The sequence below is a fragment of the Xyrauchen texanus genome, chromosome 41 (assembly GCF_025860055.1).
Source record: "Xyrauchen texanus isolate HMW12.3.18 chromosome 41, RBS_HiC_50CHRs, whole genome shotgun sequence".
NCBI lineage: Eukaryota > Metazoa > Chordata > Actinopteri > Cypriniformes > Catostomidae > Xyrauchen > Xyrauchen texanus.
In genome coordinates this window covers 22,651,911-22,668,378 of record NC_068316.1, presented here as the reverse complement: position 1 = coordinate 22,668,378, position 16,468 = coordinate 22,651,911, and the positions used below count along the sequence as shown (strand labels likewise).

The following is a 16,468-nucleotide window of genomic DNA, read 5'->3' as shown; positions in this document are numbered from 1 at the left end:
ATGTTTTCATCAATACACAAAACCAGATGGCATGCGCATTATAAACATTAATGTCTTTGCATGCCATTTAGTGTAGGATGATTCACTAGTTTATGGAAGATTCAACTTCAATAGATAAAAATCTGCTGCATCACTAAATGAAGGTTATAATTAATATTTTTATACAGTTAATAGTACTGTAAACGAAATGGCCAAATAGTGTAATCTGGAACCATGTTTTACAACTTTAAAAAGCACATTGCTTTAAAAATGATAACAATAATAAGAAAAACAACAACTGTGGATTCCCTTTTATTTTTAAAATTTCTGTACAAGTGCAACTGAATTTTTTTATTATTGATTTTTTTTATTAATGTACATTCAATATAGAAAGTTTATGTACGGCATATTACATTTAACATTTCACAATTGCACTAGTCTTTCACATAGATTTGTAATCAAGATTCGATACAATTTGTCCTTTGAGAAGCTCATTTTCAGTTGGTCTTTATTCAACTAGGTATAAATAGTCTAGTGCTTTCTGGGGAGGTAAGGTAGAAAAAAAGACGATTTTGTTGGTAGCAACAGAACGTTGGAGTGCTGGGGTGCATTATATAGGACTATGAGATCTGCAGACAAGGAAAACAAGAAAAGGTTGCAGCCAGTGGGGTACTCACATGTGCACATATTCATAATGCAAATAATCAGTTTAATAGATTTCTTCTCAAGTTTCATTTACCTTCAGTTACCAAGCACTTACTTTGGGTACTTCAGAATAAAAGAATACAAAAATGTGCAATCATGACTGTTTGAAAAGGCTGCAATTTATCAAATGGAAAACATCTAGCATTTGTTGACATGGCAGCAGATACGAGTTGAGATGTGGCCTGAATATGAAACCAGGAAGACCAGTGGGAAGAGACCATTAAACGTAGACAACATGGCAGGCAAAAAAAAAACATAATCTCTCAATACTAAAGTAAACTATTTTACTCTCCTTGGAAAGAAATCAGAAAAGCTTGAGATGCAACTGAATAGAAAATGAAATAGGAGGAAGTACTGACTTTAAAATGAAGGAATCACAAGACCGTGAGTGCTGTGAGGGAAGAGGCTGGACATTTTCATTGCATGGTGGCAGCATACTGAGTTAAGTCAATAGAGGATGTAATCATTTCCCCTTCATTTCCTTTAACTCTCTTTTTGTACATCATCCTATATTCTCTCCCTCAGGATTTGGATGCCACCACTCCAGACGCAGGTCGATCTTTGTGCCAGTGTTTGTCTGATAATCTATTTGTGTAATTCAGCCCAGGTCTCCAATATCATTGTCTACAGGTGGTGGGACGCTTGGGATTACAGTGGAGCCTGTGCCTGCTGTTAGATAACCTGCCACTCCTGGACCTGTGCACATTTAAAACACACAATCATAATTATGTTTTAGCTTGTTATTTAATAACTACAGGTTAGTAAAAAGATGTAGATTAGGGTGTGAACTGTATTATGTTGTTAAGCTAAGACTACAATTCAAAAGCATTTAGCTATAAACAAAATCAATACATATAAATTAACTTTATTAACTGACTACATTTAAATGAAATCTATGAGTTAAGAAAATAGTTCACCCAATATGTAAAATTCTGTCATCATTTATTGTCTTTCCTAAACCATATGATTACCAACTTTTTTGTGGAACTTTTTTTCCAAACTGCTTCATTTAATTTTTTCCATAAAAAAAAAATCCAAAATCTTGCCTTTTGTTCATTTAAAACTAGTGCTGTCAGTGAATATATATATATATATATATATCTATATACACACTCACCTAAAGGATTATTAGGAACACCATACTAATACTGTGTTTGACCCCCTTTCGCCTTCAGAACTGCCTTAATTCTACGTGGCATTGATTCAACAAGGTGCTGAAAGCATTCTTTAGAAATGTTGGCCCATATTGATAGGATAGCATCTTGCAGTTGATGGAGATTTGTGGGATGCACATCCAGGGCACGAAGCTCCCGTTCCACCACATCCCAAAGATGCTCTATTGGGTTGAGATCTGGTGACTGTGGGGGCCATTTTAGTACAGTGAACTCATTGTCATGTTCAAGAAACCAATTTGAAATGATTCGAGCTTTGTGACATGGTGCATTATCCTGCTGGAAGTAGCCATCAGAGGATGGGTACATGGTGGCCATAAAGGGATGGACATGGTCAGAAACAATGCTCAGGTAGGCCGTGGCATTTAAACGATGCCCAATTGGCACTAAGGGGCCTAAAGTGCACCAAGAAAACATCCCCCACACCATTACACCACCACCACCAACCTGCACAGTGGTAACAAGGCATGATGGATCCATGTTCTCATTCTGTTTACGCCAAATTCTGACTCTACCATCTGAATGTCTCAACAGAAATCGAGACTCATCAGACCAGGCAACATTTTTCCAGTCTTCAACTGTCCAATTTTGGTGAGCTCTTGCAAACTGTAGCCTCGGGTTGCAACCTTAGGTTGCATATTCATTGCAATGCGCATTAAATCTCTTAAAACTCTCATCTTTCAAAGACGGTGGCTATCTGCTTTTCTACAGCAATTGTGAAGCTGCATTCACAATTAGCGTCAGGGTGTCAATGGCAGCGTCTAGTGCCACTTTTATCTCCACATGTAAAATGCTTGCAAACGATTTCTCGATATGCATTTTCGTGATAGTAAAGACTTGACGTACTTCTGTGGTAATTAAATTGCACCTTACAGAGGCTGAAAAATATAGAATTTCTGAAGTCCCATCTGGGCTTGTTTTGTACAACAAATGGCATTTAGAGGTCCTTTCTTCATCATTTGATCACTGGCATGGCTGTTTTGTGTGTTTTTGTGAGGTGTGCGTCAGTGTAATGACTCCGGACGGACACATCACAAAGGTTCCTCCCTTTCCAACCAGAGTGTATGCTGGTTTATGCTTCATTAACAGTAAACGCGATTAAGAAAAATTAACTTTTTCAATTAATCACATGCGTTAACGTGCGACTTCGACAGCTCTAATTAAAACATGTTACAAACTCAATACACTCTAAAAGGTGAAACAGGAATAAGAGAAGAAAATGTGCAAAATAGCCACTGGTTCTTAAAACATATAATTTCACAAGCTATCATTTGACTTCAGAAGACGTTTTATGGTGCTTATCATCATATTTTCTGGAGCTTGATAGTCCCGCTACTCATCAATTTCCATTGCATGGAAAGAGCAAACATGACATTCTGTTTAAAAAAGGAATCATATGTTTTGCACAACTTGGACATATTTTTTGGGTGAACTTTAACAGAATTTGGCTTTTATAGATATGAAAATGCATCGAGATGCTGAGAATGCTCCTTTAGATGGAATATGTTTTAAAATACTAGCATTAGCCTAAACTCTACTAGAATACACAATCAATGCTGTCAAGAAGGGAAATGGATTTAAAATGGTGAATAAAATAAAGGTAAACTCTGAGGAAGAGGTGAAGACATAAAGGGAGGAGTCTACCTGTTTTATAGGAAGAAAAAAAAAAAAAGAGGAGGGTGGGAAAGGCCACATGGAGCCACTAAAGCCCACTCCGCAACGGACTGCTGCCAGCCAGAAGAGATGGAGTGGACACACCTGAAGAGTGAGACAAGGAAAGAGAGAAGAAGGGAAGAGTGCAGGGGAAAGGAAGCAAGCAGAAGTCAGAACGAGGAAGTGTAGAAAGTACAGAGGAAAGACTAAAGCTAAGAAAGACATGTATTAGAAGTTTATATCCAGTACTGATATAAACTATTTATACAGACAGTTATAAGCTAGCGACAAACTTAAAGAAATGTTTCTGGTTCAATACAAATTAAGTTGTCCAAGTATGCTACGGTTACTAGAGATTAATTTAAACTCCTCTCTCAGTTTTTAAGAACAAGCAAAAGTAGTTTTTACAGTAACATACTTACAATAGAAGTGTGTGGGGGAAGACGTTGCATAGGAATAAACATTAATATACACCGTTTCAAAAGTTTAAAACAATAGACCCATGGATGAAGTTATGATTTTTACATTTTCTTAAGAATATAAGTGAATTAACACAAATATGACTTCCATTGTGACTTACTATAAAAATAATTTTTGGTGGGCCGAGTTAAAATGATTGTCTGTGGTAATTGACAGCAGGCTACAGATGCTGTTGATATAGCAAATAGTTTCAAATTGGTTTGAACCACTAACATTCTTTTGGATCACTTGAGTAAAAGACTCTCATTCAAGATGTGATTGAGTCCACAACAGGCTCATAAAAGCAAAAAAGAAAGAGAAACAAGATGAGTGTGTGTGTTTTTCTTACCTGTAAGGTAGCCTGCAGTCTGGGAATCTGAGATAAAGAGGTCGTGTTTCTGGTCTTTGAAGGCACTCCACACAGTGGAACGAGACAGAATTTCATTTACCTACGATAAAAACAGTGCGTCAGTCCTGGACAGGTACGCACGTATATCACATATTTTCTTTCTGTGGGACAGTGCACAGATCATTTGATTGAAGTTCTAGTATGCTCGTGAAAAAGGATTGTACCTGTTCTCCAAACTGCAGGCTGCGTGTCATAGATTTAAGGGCTTTAACGATCTGAGCTTTGGTTGCTGAAGGGTTTTCAAGAGTCTCTAACCCGACCCCCTCTAAGAGCTTTAAAAGGTACGGCACCAACTCTACTCGGAGAGCCTGAAAATGGAATAATAACATAAAAACCAGATGGATTTTTTTTCTGTCTGGGCTTTTAATATACATTTTCTTTTCCATACACAGTTTTTCCACACTGATTTTCTCCATAGGCTTCAATTCCTCAATAAAGATTTCTAAACCTTGAACCAAACCTACCATCTCCAAAAGCAATTACAGCACTGCGAATGATGCAATCAAATAAGACTGCCTTTTTGGGTGAATCTCACCACAAAATTAAAATAAAAAAATATATATTTTGCATACAGAAATTGAAGCATATTTCGATATCTTGGATTTTCTTCAAGACAATTAAAGGAATATTCTGTGTTTTAAAACAAGTTAAGCTCAATTGACAGGATTTGTGGCATAATGTTGATTACAACAAAAATGATTTTGACTCATCCCTCCTTTTTTTAAAACAATAAAGAAGCTAAAATCGGGGTTACAGTGAGGCACTTACAATGGAAGTGAAGGGTGCCAATTTTGAGGGTTTAAAAGGTAAAAATGTGAAGCTTAGTATTTTATAAAACAGGCCATCTGCAGGTTTGAAGGAATTAAGACTTTTTATTGCCATATAAAATAAACGTTTAAGACCACTATAAATGTTTCATTAGCTGGTAAATACAAAACCTCTGAGGCTACTTGGATGTCTCTGGACATGTTTTTATATTTTATTGTGCATTTATGTGTGTTTTTAAATAAGTTAATACAACATTAAAACTCAAAAAGGAATTAATTAAGAACGCACGTAGCCTAAAGTATGTAGCCTATAATGTGACCTTTCTCTTTAGTCACTTGCTTTTGCTTTCATGTGCAAAAAGTAAAGTAAACTTTTATCAGATTACGTTGTTGAAAAATGATTCCGAGGGCTCTCAATGACTGCTGTGACTTCAAGATCATCAACAGAGCTGACTGGAATGAGACCATTTCAACTCACAACTTTGCAGCATAAATTTATAGTGAACATGGTTGCATGTTTGTTATTAACTCATATTATATCATAGTAATTGTATCGCTAAGAATATGTTTGTGTATGGTTTTATGTCATATTTAGTTTAATCATCTAATCTCTCAAATCTAACATAACAGTCAGAGGGCTTTCTGTCACTACTTACTGCACATGCGCTGACATTTTGTAAACAAGAGGATTGGTTTGTTAATTGGATTGGTAAGAGACCTTATTCACAGTAGCGCAATGTTTGATTTTTTAATGGGAATGGAAACGAGGCTGTGAGGGTTAGACTTGCCATCTCTTCAATGGCACAAATTGTATAAATCGGTAAAAAGCTCCAATATCCCATCTGATTTTCCACAACTCATATTGTCTGGAGTTTTTTGTCTACTGAGTGTCCTTGAAAATATATTTTTCCAAGGTTTTGTCTGCGGAACAATCCAAAAACACTTTAAACTGCAGTACAGCCCATTGAAGAGACTGTATGTCTACCCCGCACAGCCTTGTTGTAGATAAGGCTGCTGTGAATAAGGTCTAGCATATGCTGAATAACATTTATATATTTTGTTCTTGGCAGATACCTTTAACAAATACTTCAGCAGGTAGTTAAAGGGCAATTCATTTAAAATGAAATTTCTGTCATCACTGCTCACCCTTGATTCTGTATGGATTTTTCTCTGCCATGGGACAAAAAATGAGATGTTAAGCAAAATGTTTTGTCTCAGTCACGGTCACTGCATCGTTTTTTCATTCAGTGTAAGTGAATGGTGACTGAAACTCCCCAATATCTCCTTTAGATATCCACTGAAATAAGAAAGTCATCCAGGTTTGCAACAGCATGAAGGTAAGTGATGACAATTTTCATTTTTGTGTGAAATATCTCAAGTAAAAACTCGTCAGTTACTTTAAAATGTCAGTTTAAAGTTGACCAGATGTATTGAAAATGTTAACAGATTAAATTATGAAAGAGATCTGTGCTGCATAATTAGTTATGATGTATATTGAAACCGGATTATATACAAATATGAAATATAGATGTATTATGTATATTATTATTGTTTTGTATATTAAAAAAAAACATTTAAATTGACATTCAGACAGCAGAGAAAATGCCTGTGTATGTCAAATGGAGCTCTAGAGAGATGGAGATGAGAGATGTAACAGTTTTGTTAGAACACAGTTTTGTTCTGTTAGTTTTACAATTATTGTCAAAGGTGATGTAAAATAAGAAATATGATTTGAAAGGCATCAAAAGATCGCTCCAACCTTGTGTGCTTGCAAATTGCAGCATTGACAGCTTTGTCGAGTAATAGTGTTAGTGCATCACATGTGTAACATTGTCACATCAGTAAAAATGCGCTTCACTGCACACACTCCCACTAAACGCAAGCGTCAGCTGCTAAATGACGCTTTTTGCTTTAAAGTTGTTTAAATCATAATTTTTTGTTATTTTAGGGTTTGTTGACATTATATCATCATGGCAATGAAGATGTAAAAGTGGCTATAACTTCACACAGAAAAGGTTAAGTGATTTTATCACACTAAAATCATGTTTTAAAAAAAACATACTATTTACATCTTGTGACTATACTCTTGAGTATTGAGTGCCTCAATGGAACGGATTTATTTTTTTCTTCTTATTATTTTTTTAAAGGAGGGACAAGTCAAATATATTCCATCAATATTATGCCACAAATGCTGTTGATTGAACTTAACTTGTATTGAATCCGGAATATTCCTATAAGCACAAATTCTCTATTAACTATTCTTAGTGTAGCACTCCACCAGGAATTTGGCTTTGCGAATTAATCAAATTTGTTATATAAATAAATAAATAAATAAATATATATATATATATATATATATATATATATATATATATATATATATATATATATATATATATATCTTACGCATATTGTCATATTAAAAAGACTTGAGGCTTCAAAAGAAGATTATCAACCTAAAAAAATTAAGCTAATGGTAGGTCTAATGTGAAAGAAGTACCGGTACTGTGGAGGTCTTTTCTTAGTAATAAACTGTATGCATGTTTGTTACCTGTGCAACCAGTTCAGTCTGCTCTCGCTGGAACATGCGGTTGAGCGACTCGCATGCAATCCCTGCCATATCAGCCCTCACCTTCATACCTGTCATCAACGGACCAATAGTATCTAAGGCTGCCATGGACCGCACACACAGCTACAGGACAAAACAACCAAACTCAGATTAATAATAAAGTGCACATGGTTAATTTATCATTATCATAGCGTTAAAGCAAGTTAGAGATTTGCACAATACGTTTAAGACACGACAAGCTATTTGTCTGTTCACACTGAATGTGAAACTGCGGTGCAGGCTGACACAAACACAGCCAATCAGAACATATTTGAATTTTCATCTACAATTCTTTATGAAGAGCAGGATTTTGGACCAATGAGCATCTAAGGTGGGCGGGGCTAGCTGGCATGATGCTAGAGAAATAGAAACAGCGTTATAAACAAAATATCCTGTCACTTAAGAGATACCTTTTATTGCTTGTTCCTGGTTACAGAACATGTTACCTTGATGGTAACTGTATTTTTTATTTTTTTTAAATCTACAAACTATCATGCTTTTTCTAGAATTCAAACTTGGATTGAAAGCAACTTAAATTACATTACACCCATAGTTCCGCTGGTATGCCATGATCAAGTGTGCAGTGGTAATAATTCATGGATCCACCCTAGTGGTGTTTAAACCCTCAATCTTTCATCCCCAACCCAGATTTGTAACCACAAGGCTAATCCACCCCTCCTCCTGCGAGTGACATAACCCTAACAGTGTGCGCATGATTGCATTGTACCTCATTGTCTGAGAGCACATGTATGAGTCTGATGGCACTTTTAGGGATAGCGTTGTTCTTATGGTTGAGTGCCGATAGGACACGAGGCAGATGCCCGAGAGGAGGGACCTGATCGGCCATCTGCGTCTGGGTGCTGAAGAGGCACACTGCTGCAGTGGTAACAGTCTCCAGCGCCTCACCCTGAGAATAGAGGATAAGGATAAAGTGATTTATTAATACGCAACCATTAGTGTATCTGCTTTAGAAGAGTCACTCACATTGGGATTGTTTTTCTCCAGTAGCGTGGTGAGCGTGTCCATTAATGATACTAGAAACTCTCTGGGTTTGCGTAGCACCCAGCCTGGCTGAGCAATGAAGATCCGTAGAAACACTCCACCAACCTCCAGCTCTCCCTGCCCAGCGCCATACGGGACGGAAAAGTCCTCAGGCAGCTAAGATAATACATACATACAGATATATCACAATACTGTACTTTCAGGGTCACAAATAATTAAACTAAACAGTCCGTTTAGATTAAATATATTTTTAAAACCATCTCACCTTCCAATTGACATCAGGATTATCTTTCTGTTGCTTAAAATGTCTGCAAGAATGGAAGAATGAGTTAATGACCCAGGAGAAATTATGGTTTGACAGGTAATGAGAACAATAGAACACAATAGAGCGCAACAGTCTGGTTCCAGAAGTAAAAATCCTATTCATTTTTCTAAAGACAAAAGAATTTTCAACGATAACTTGTAAACCTTTACGGACAGAACTACCGTGATCTCAGAGATTGTTCATCGATGGTATATGCTTCCGTTGAAGCATCAGTCTGCGTTTTTTCAACTTCATTGTTTAAACATCATGTTTGATAGTGGAATTCCTGGTAAACAACTACATTATCCATGGTCCAGCAGAGAAAGCTTCACCAATCGGAGAACCATGTCCAACAAAGCACACAAAAATTACCTCGGAGTAACCGCCCACTCCAATGATGCACTGTGAATAACAATCAAGTCGATCTCCCTTCACGCTTAAACTCCTTATCTATTTGAACATATTACAATATTTTGCAATAAATATAAATATATTGTTTCTATACTTATAATCAACAACCTAAAATCAATAGTTTTATATACAGTGGGTACGGAAAGTATTCAGACCCCCTTAAATTTTTCACTCTTTGTTATATTGCAGCCATTTGCTAAAATCATTTAAGTTCTTTTTTTCCTCATTATTGTACACACAGCACCCCATATTGACAGAAAAACACAGAATTGTTGACATTTTTGCACATTTATTAAAAAAAGAAAAACTGAAATATCACATGGTCCTAAGTATTCAGACCCTTTGTTCAGTATTTAGTAGAAGCACCCTTTTGATCTAATACAGCCATGAGTCTTTTTGGGAAAGATGCAACAAGTTTTTCACATCTGGATTTGGGTATCCTCTGCCATTCCTCCTTGCAGATCCTCTCCAGTTCTGTCAGGTTGGATGGTAAACGTTGGTGGATAGCCATTTTCAGGTCTCTCCAGAGATGCTCAATTGGGTTTCAGTCAGGGCTCTGGCTGGGCCATTCAAGAACAGTCACTGAGTTGTTGTGAAGCCACTCTTTCGTTATTTTAGCGGTGTGCTTAGGGTCATTGTCTTGTTGGAAGGTGAACCTTCGGCCCAGTCTGAGGTCCAGAGCACTCTGGAGAAGGTTTTCATCCAGGATATCCCTGTACTTGGCCACATTCATCTTTCCCTCGATTGCAACCAGTCGTCCTGTCCCTGCAGCTGAAAAACACCCCCACAGCATGATGCTGCCACCACCATGCTTCACTGTTGAGACTGTATTGGACAGGTGATGAGCAGTGCCTGGTTTTCTCCACACATACCGCTTAGAATTAAGGCCAAAAAGTTATATCTCGGTCTCATCAGACCAGAGAATCTTATTTATCACCATCTTGGAGTCCTTCAGGTGTTTTTAGCAAACTCCATGCAGGCTTTCATGTGTCTTGCACTGAGGAGTGGCTTCCGTCGGGCCACTCTATCATAAAGACCCGACTGGTGGATGGCTGCAGTGATGGTTGACTTACTACAACTTTCTCCCATCTCCCGACTGCATCTCTGGAGCTCAGCCACAGTGATCTTTGGGTTCTTCTTTACCTCTCTCACCAAGGCTCTTCTCCCCCGATAGCTCAGTTTGGCCGGATGGCCAGCTCAAGGAAGGGTTCTGGTCATCCCAAATGTCTTCCATTTAAGGATTATGGAGGCCACTGTGCTCTTATGAACCTTAAGGGCAGCAGAAATTTTTTTGTAACCTTGGCCAGATCTGTGCCTTGCCACAATTCTGTCTCTGAGCTCTTCAGGCAGTTCCTTTGACCTCATGATTCTCATTTGCTCTGACATGCACTGTGAGCTGTAAGGTCTTATATAGACAAGTGTGTGGCTTTCCTAATCAAGTCCAATCAGTATACTCAAACACAGCTGGACTCAATTGAAGGTGTAGAACCATCTCAAGGATGATCAGAAGAAATGGACAGCACCTGAGTTAAATATATGAGTGTCACAGCAAAGGGTCTGAATACTTAGGACCATGTGATATTTCAGTTTTTCTTTTTTAAGAAATGTGCAAAAATGTCAACAATTCTGTGTTTTTCTGTCAATATGGGGTGCTGTGTGTACAATAATGAGGAAAAAAATGAACTTAAATGATTTTAGCAAATGGCTGCAATATAACAAAGAGTGAAAAATTTAAGGGGGTCTGAATACTTTCCGTACCCACTGTATATACCCATCATTTTATATTTAATTACATCATTCACAATGCTTCATAGGATTGTAGTTTGTACCCTCACGAAAGATAAGAACACAGTCTTGTACCATTGTCTTTTTGTCTGATTTTCAAATATTTTATTGCTTCAAATCAAAGTTTGTAATGTTGTGATTCACCTTGGAGCTGGATGTTTTGGTTCATGGCTTACAACTCCTTTACGGAGGATTTTATAAAAGCCAATGCAAAAAATGAATAGGAAAAGTACTTCCGGAACCCAGACGGCTGAAAAAGTGGGCGGGCACTGTTGTGCTCTATAGTGCCTGCTTTCTTTCATTGGCCTTGGTTCTGTGTTTTCACTTTCATTTTCTTCATAGGGATTTAAAAAAATTATTAATAGAAGAGTTCTATGTCTTGGACCAAACCTATCAGCGATAAATCACATTACAAAGTGCGATTTTAAGAAAAGCATTTGACAGTTGGCCAAAATACAAAAAGGTACAAGACTGTGTATGTAAATTCCTTTGAGGGACTGAACAACACACCTCATGACAACTACTGTACAATATTAAACTATTAACCTTTAATCACTGTATACTCAAATTAAAGATTTTAGTTTGAGAGTGTGGGAAACTGATTTTACCATTTCCATGGTAACAGTATCTTCTCTGACTGGTTGTATTATGGGTATTCATTTTTTTACAGCAAATTCAGCAATTAAAGACACATTCAAAAATAATCATTTGAAATCACATTAGAAGAAGCATATATCACCACCTAACCTTGGCGCTCACAGTGTTACATTATCAGTAGAAATCAATTTCTATATGGAGCATATGAATAGGATTTTCACTTTTAGGAACTGAAAGTTGCACTATGTAGACATGAGTTTAAAAGTGCCTCACTCTAGCATCATCTCTCTGACAGTGGTAGAGACGGTTTCTCTCGAGCTGTCATTCCAGATGAGCTCTGGGTTCTCATGGGTTCCTTCAAATATGTGCACAGCAGCCTCTGGGTTGTCACGCATGGCATCCATGAAAACGGCCGGTAAGAAACGCATCAGGGACAGACGCACCTGGGTGGGAAAAGAGGGTGAATGCTCAACTTTGTGATGAATGCATTGTAGTGTTGAGTCAAACTTTATAGTGGTTCAACAAGTAAAATAGTGTTCCTGGTGCCATCTCCACATGGATAGTGTCTACAGTACAAATAAAGACAAGAAAATTGAGACATTGGGTTCCATTTTCCCTAGGCACAGCATTATGCCCAACTACCGTGCACTCTGTCCAATTTATTATCCAATTTTTATGAGACGCTAACTCAAAGCACAATTTTGTGCCAGGGCAAAGTGCTGTTGTATCTGTTGGTGTATGCACGCAAATTGTGGGTGTACTGTATGTTAATGAAGTGGTGCAAAGGGCAATTTGCTATTTTCCTGAGAAACCGGTCATTGCGCTAAGACGTTTCAGAACCATGTCTAATCTCGGCTAATCAAATTTTTATGAAGTGGCTGTATTCATTCATATCGACTTTGCTTGACATGAAATGGAATATATAACAGGGCACAGATGGTAGAATAACCAGAAAATAACCTTCTTAACACAGGCCATTAGCGCTTTCCGAGCTTGGTTTCGCCAAAACACATGCGTCTAGACTTAGCGTACATACTTACACGAAAATATCAAAACTTTATGGCCATGTCCAATAACTACGCTCTGCGCTTAAGGCATAGAGCTCTTAAAATAGGGCCCATTATGTTTGAAGTTATGGATTCTCTTACTTTTGGTCCCACCAGCTTGTCTGAAGTCATTTTTGAGAAGAGCTCTGCCGTCTGGGTGCGCACCTGAGGGTGGGTGGAGTTACAGAATAGATCCAACAAGTAGATCGGTGCACCTGAGAAAATCAAATGAAAAGTCAGATGTCACATTTGAGGTTGTAACCATATTGCTGAAGATTTCTTGGTTTGAGATCCTCTAGATTCTTTAACAGCCACACATGCAGACCAAAAATGTAACTCAATACTGTGTGTTTTTATATACACTGATCAGCCACAACAGTAAAACCACTTGCCTAATATTGTGTAGGTCCCCCTCGTGCCTCCGAAACAGTGCCAACCCCCATCTCAGAATAGCCTTCTAATATGCTGTTCTTCTCACCACAATTGTACAGAGCGGTTTTCGGAGTTAACGTAGACTTTGTCAGTTCGAACCAGTCTGTAAAATTGTGGTGAAAAGAATAGCATCTCAGCATTCTGAGATGCAGGTTGGCACTGTTTTGGCAGCATGAGGGGGACCTACACAATATTAGGCAGATGCTAATACATGATAATGTTAACATTATGAATAGAAATCCATTCTATGCAACCCTTCCCCCCACACACACACAAAATACCTACACTCACCTTTGTTCATGGCCTCTGTTACAATCTTTGTGTTAGAAGTCAGTGCATAGAGTGTCTCCAGCACTAGCTGTCTGCCTGTGATAGAAATGTGGAAGAAAAACACCTTGAATCATTTATAGTTGAACCATTTTGTAAACATATTTAACATACAACTAAGGGTCTTTTTTTATAAACTTTAAATATAACAAGATATTTAGCATATGTCTCTAAACTTATTTTCAGGACTATTTTCAAGGACCAAAACATTTTCATGGTCATTGCTTGAGTCTACCTGAACTATTAAATATGAAGAAGTCTTACTGGATGGTAAAGAGTGTAGCAGCACCAACAGATTGGGAAGAACCAGAGATTCTGCTATGTTAATAACACAGTCCTGGTTTGATGTGACAGTATTCACAACCTGTAGACAAAAAAAACAAAACATCAGGAGGGGTAACAGTGTTGAGAATTTAGAAAGTGTATGAAATAGAAAGGATTTTAAATATACCACCCAATGAATGATATTTGCAAAAAAGATGTACCTCCAAAGCAAGCTGCTGAACTTTGCCGGCACCGTGAACTCTCAGCAGTGAGAAGAGAAGCTTAAAGTGACTAATACACTCCGTCTCAGAGCCTACATTCAGCACATAAAAATTTAATTAAAAATAGCGAATAACAGCTATGTCATCGATCTAAAATTGCATGTACAGAAGGAGTGTTTATCATCCAATTATGTATATAAATCACCTGGATTGTTTTTTATGACATTGCGGAGAGCTTCAAGAGCCATCTCAGCCCAGCGCAGTCTCTGAGCATGCTGTTGCGACTCTAATTTATTGGTCTGAGTCATTGCTAGCAGAGTGTGGAGGTACTGAGCCTGTGAGCCAACATAATCCAACAGACTTGATGCAAATGTTTTTGGATACTGAGAAAGAGAGAAACAGAGACAGATTAGGTTATAACATATTTAAGAATTAACAGAATGGAAAACAGACAAATCAACCTTCCAGGATGTTAAAATAAAGAACAAAGTGCATTAAATAGTGTGTCAGTGGTATGTCACACCTCCAGAGGAAAGGTAGGCTGCTCGTTGTAAACTCTAACAAAGATCTCTCCCACAATCAGCTCCTTCCTATGTTCACTGAAAAAGAACTCTGCTCCAAAACTCTTATCACACTCTCCCTACAAAGAAAAAGAGACCAAGGATTAAGCACAAAATGGAAACCAATTATTTTGTTTTACAAGAAAATGTGATTGGTGCTTTGTTATCTCTCTCACTCTTTTGATATTGCTCTCTTGTTGTGCTTCCAGGAACTCCATTAGCTCAGCTCTTGTTCCATTGTTCCAGATCAAATATGGGTTCTCTGAGTTGCTATTCAACAACTTCAGAACCTGAAAAACATTGTAAGAAAACCTAAACCACAAGAAAAGACCACAGGCAGAATAGTCTGAACAATTTATTTTAGATGCTGTAATTAACATATCTATTTTTCTCCCTCACATCAGCAGGTGAACTGCTGCCCAGTTTCCGCGAGATGTAAGGCGTCAACATGGCTGCCAGACTCTTCCTGATGGCGGGATTCTCTGGAGGGTAGCTCACTGCCCCTCCACCATTAGCCTCCCCTCCAGGCCAATCCTCTGGGTTGATGGCCGAGGTATAACCCGCAAGCCGACCGAGGGCCACCAGACTGAGCTTAGCCAGACAGTTAGCCACCTCCTGCTGGTTGGTCTCCTGACTGGCCTGAACTCCACTCTCCTCCAAGGTGTAGTCATAGTTAAAAAGGTTGACTACTAGGTGCCACAGAACTCCAGCATGGTATAGGTGTGTCTGAAGAAAGAAGTCTACAGCGAAGGAGCTCACGCACTGAACAGTCAATGAGGCCACACGTGGCAAACCCTGAAACAGAGCAAAAGAAAATATTGATTTCAATGCCTACTCCGTATTCAGAAAATTGGCCATTCTGATGAACAACAGTGTATCCTGCAGTAAGTTTAGGTTAGCCAATCATTACAAAGGTCATGTACATATATTTTACAGAAAGTGTAAAAATTTGTAAAAACAATAAGATGTATTATGCCTGGCTTGTCATTAAATTATACAATAATACTGATCATCTATTTTAAAGATGTGGGATGCTTCATAGTCCACGAAACTGGACTAAAGTCTTACCTTGCCATAGTAGAGAATGTGACAAACATCTCTGATAATGTTGGGAAGCTCAGCAATTTTCTCTCTGCATTCCTCGAACTGAGATGCTACACTATAACACCTACAGATGTGCCCGCACACCTAAAAAATACCCATAAACACACACATGATCAGGTTCAAAATCTCCATAGGGCTAAATACGATGAAACAATGCCACGTTTCTTACTGTATTCTGCATTTCACATAACAAAGGCATTGAAGGCTATTTGCCACTGGAGTTGCATAAAAGGAATAGTTCACCAAAAAATGAAAATTCTCTCATCATTTACTCACCCTCATGCCAACCCAGATGTGTATAACTTTCTTTCTTCTGCTGAACACAAAGATTTTTAGAAGAATATATCAGCTCTGTAGGTTCTCACAATGCAAGTGAATGGTGACCAATACTTCTAAGCTCCAAACAGCACATAAGGCAGCATAAAAGTTATACATAAGACTCCAGTGGTTTAATCCATCTTCTGAAGCCATCCAATCGGTTTTGGGTGAGAAACAGACCAAAATGTAACTTCCTAGCGCTTGACATATGTGCAGAGCGCTAGGAAGTATAATCAAGCTTGAAATCATGATCACCAAGGAGACTGCTGATGTCCAGATTTATAGTAAAAAATGACTTACATTTTGGACTCTCTTCACCCAAAACTGATAGGATTGCTTCAGAAG

General features: G+C 38.0%; 1 protein-coding gene across 2 annotated transcripts in view; it reads right to left on the bottom strand.

Moving 5' to 3' along the window:
- Nucleotides 1–283: 283 nt before the first annotated feature.
- The window catches only part of LOC127634045 (dnaJ homolog subfamily C member 13-like), a 74,599-nt gene continuing 58,414 nt past the window's right edge, over nt 284–16,468 (bottom strand). For both annotated transcript variants that reach the window (XM_052113443.1, XM_052113444.1), the window contains 17 exons: nt 15,770–15,889; nt 15,101–15,496; nt 14,878–14,991; nt 14,665–14,781; nt 14,347–14,524; nt 14,142–14,233; nt 13,921–14,020; nt 13,621–13,695; nt 13,000–13,112; nt 12,125–12,294; nt 9,020–9,062; nt 8,737–8,910; nt 8,480–8,659; nt 7,696–7,836; nt 4,542–4,685; nt 4,318–4,417; nt 284–1,380 (listed from right to left, as the gene is read on the bottom strand). In XM_052113443.1, coding sequence (XP_051969403.1) covers nt 1,283–1,380; nt 4,318–4,417; nt 4,542–4,685; nt 7,696–7,836; nt 8,480–8,659; nt 8,737–8,910; nt 9,020–9,062; nt 12,125–12,294; nt 13,000–13,112; nt 13,621–13,695; nt 13,921–14,020; nt 14,142–14,233; nt 14,347–14,524; nt 14,665–14,781; nt 14,878–14,991; nt 15,101–15,496; nt 15,770–15,889 — 2,355 coding nt within the window. In that variant the 3' untranslated portion in view covers nt 284–1,282. The remainder of the gene's footprint in view (nt 1,381–4,317; nt 4,418–4,541; nt 4,686–7,695; nt 7,837–8,479; nt 8,660–8,736; nt 8,911–9,019; nt 9,063–12,124; nt 12,295–12,999; nt 13,113–13,620; nt 13,696–13,920; nt 14,021–14,141; nt 14,234–14,346; nt 14,525–14,664; nt 14,782–14,877; nt 14,992–15,100; nt 15,497–15,769; nt 15,890–16,468) is intronic.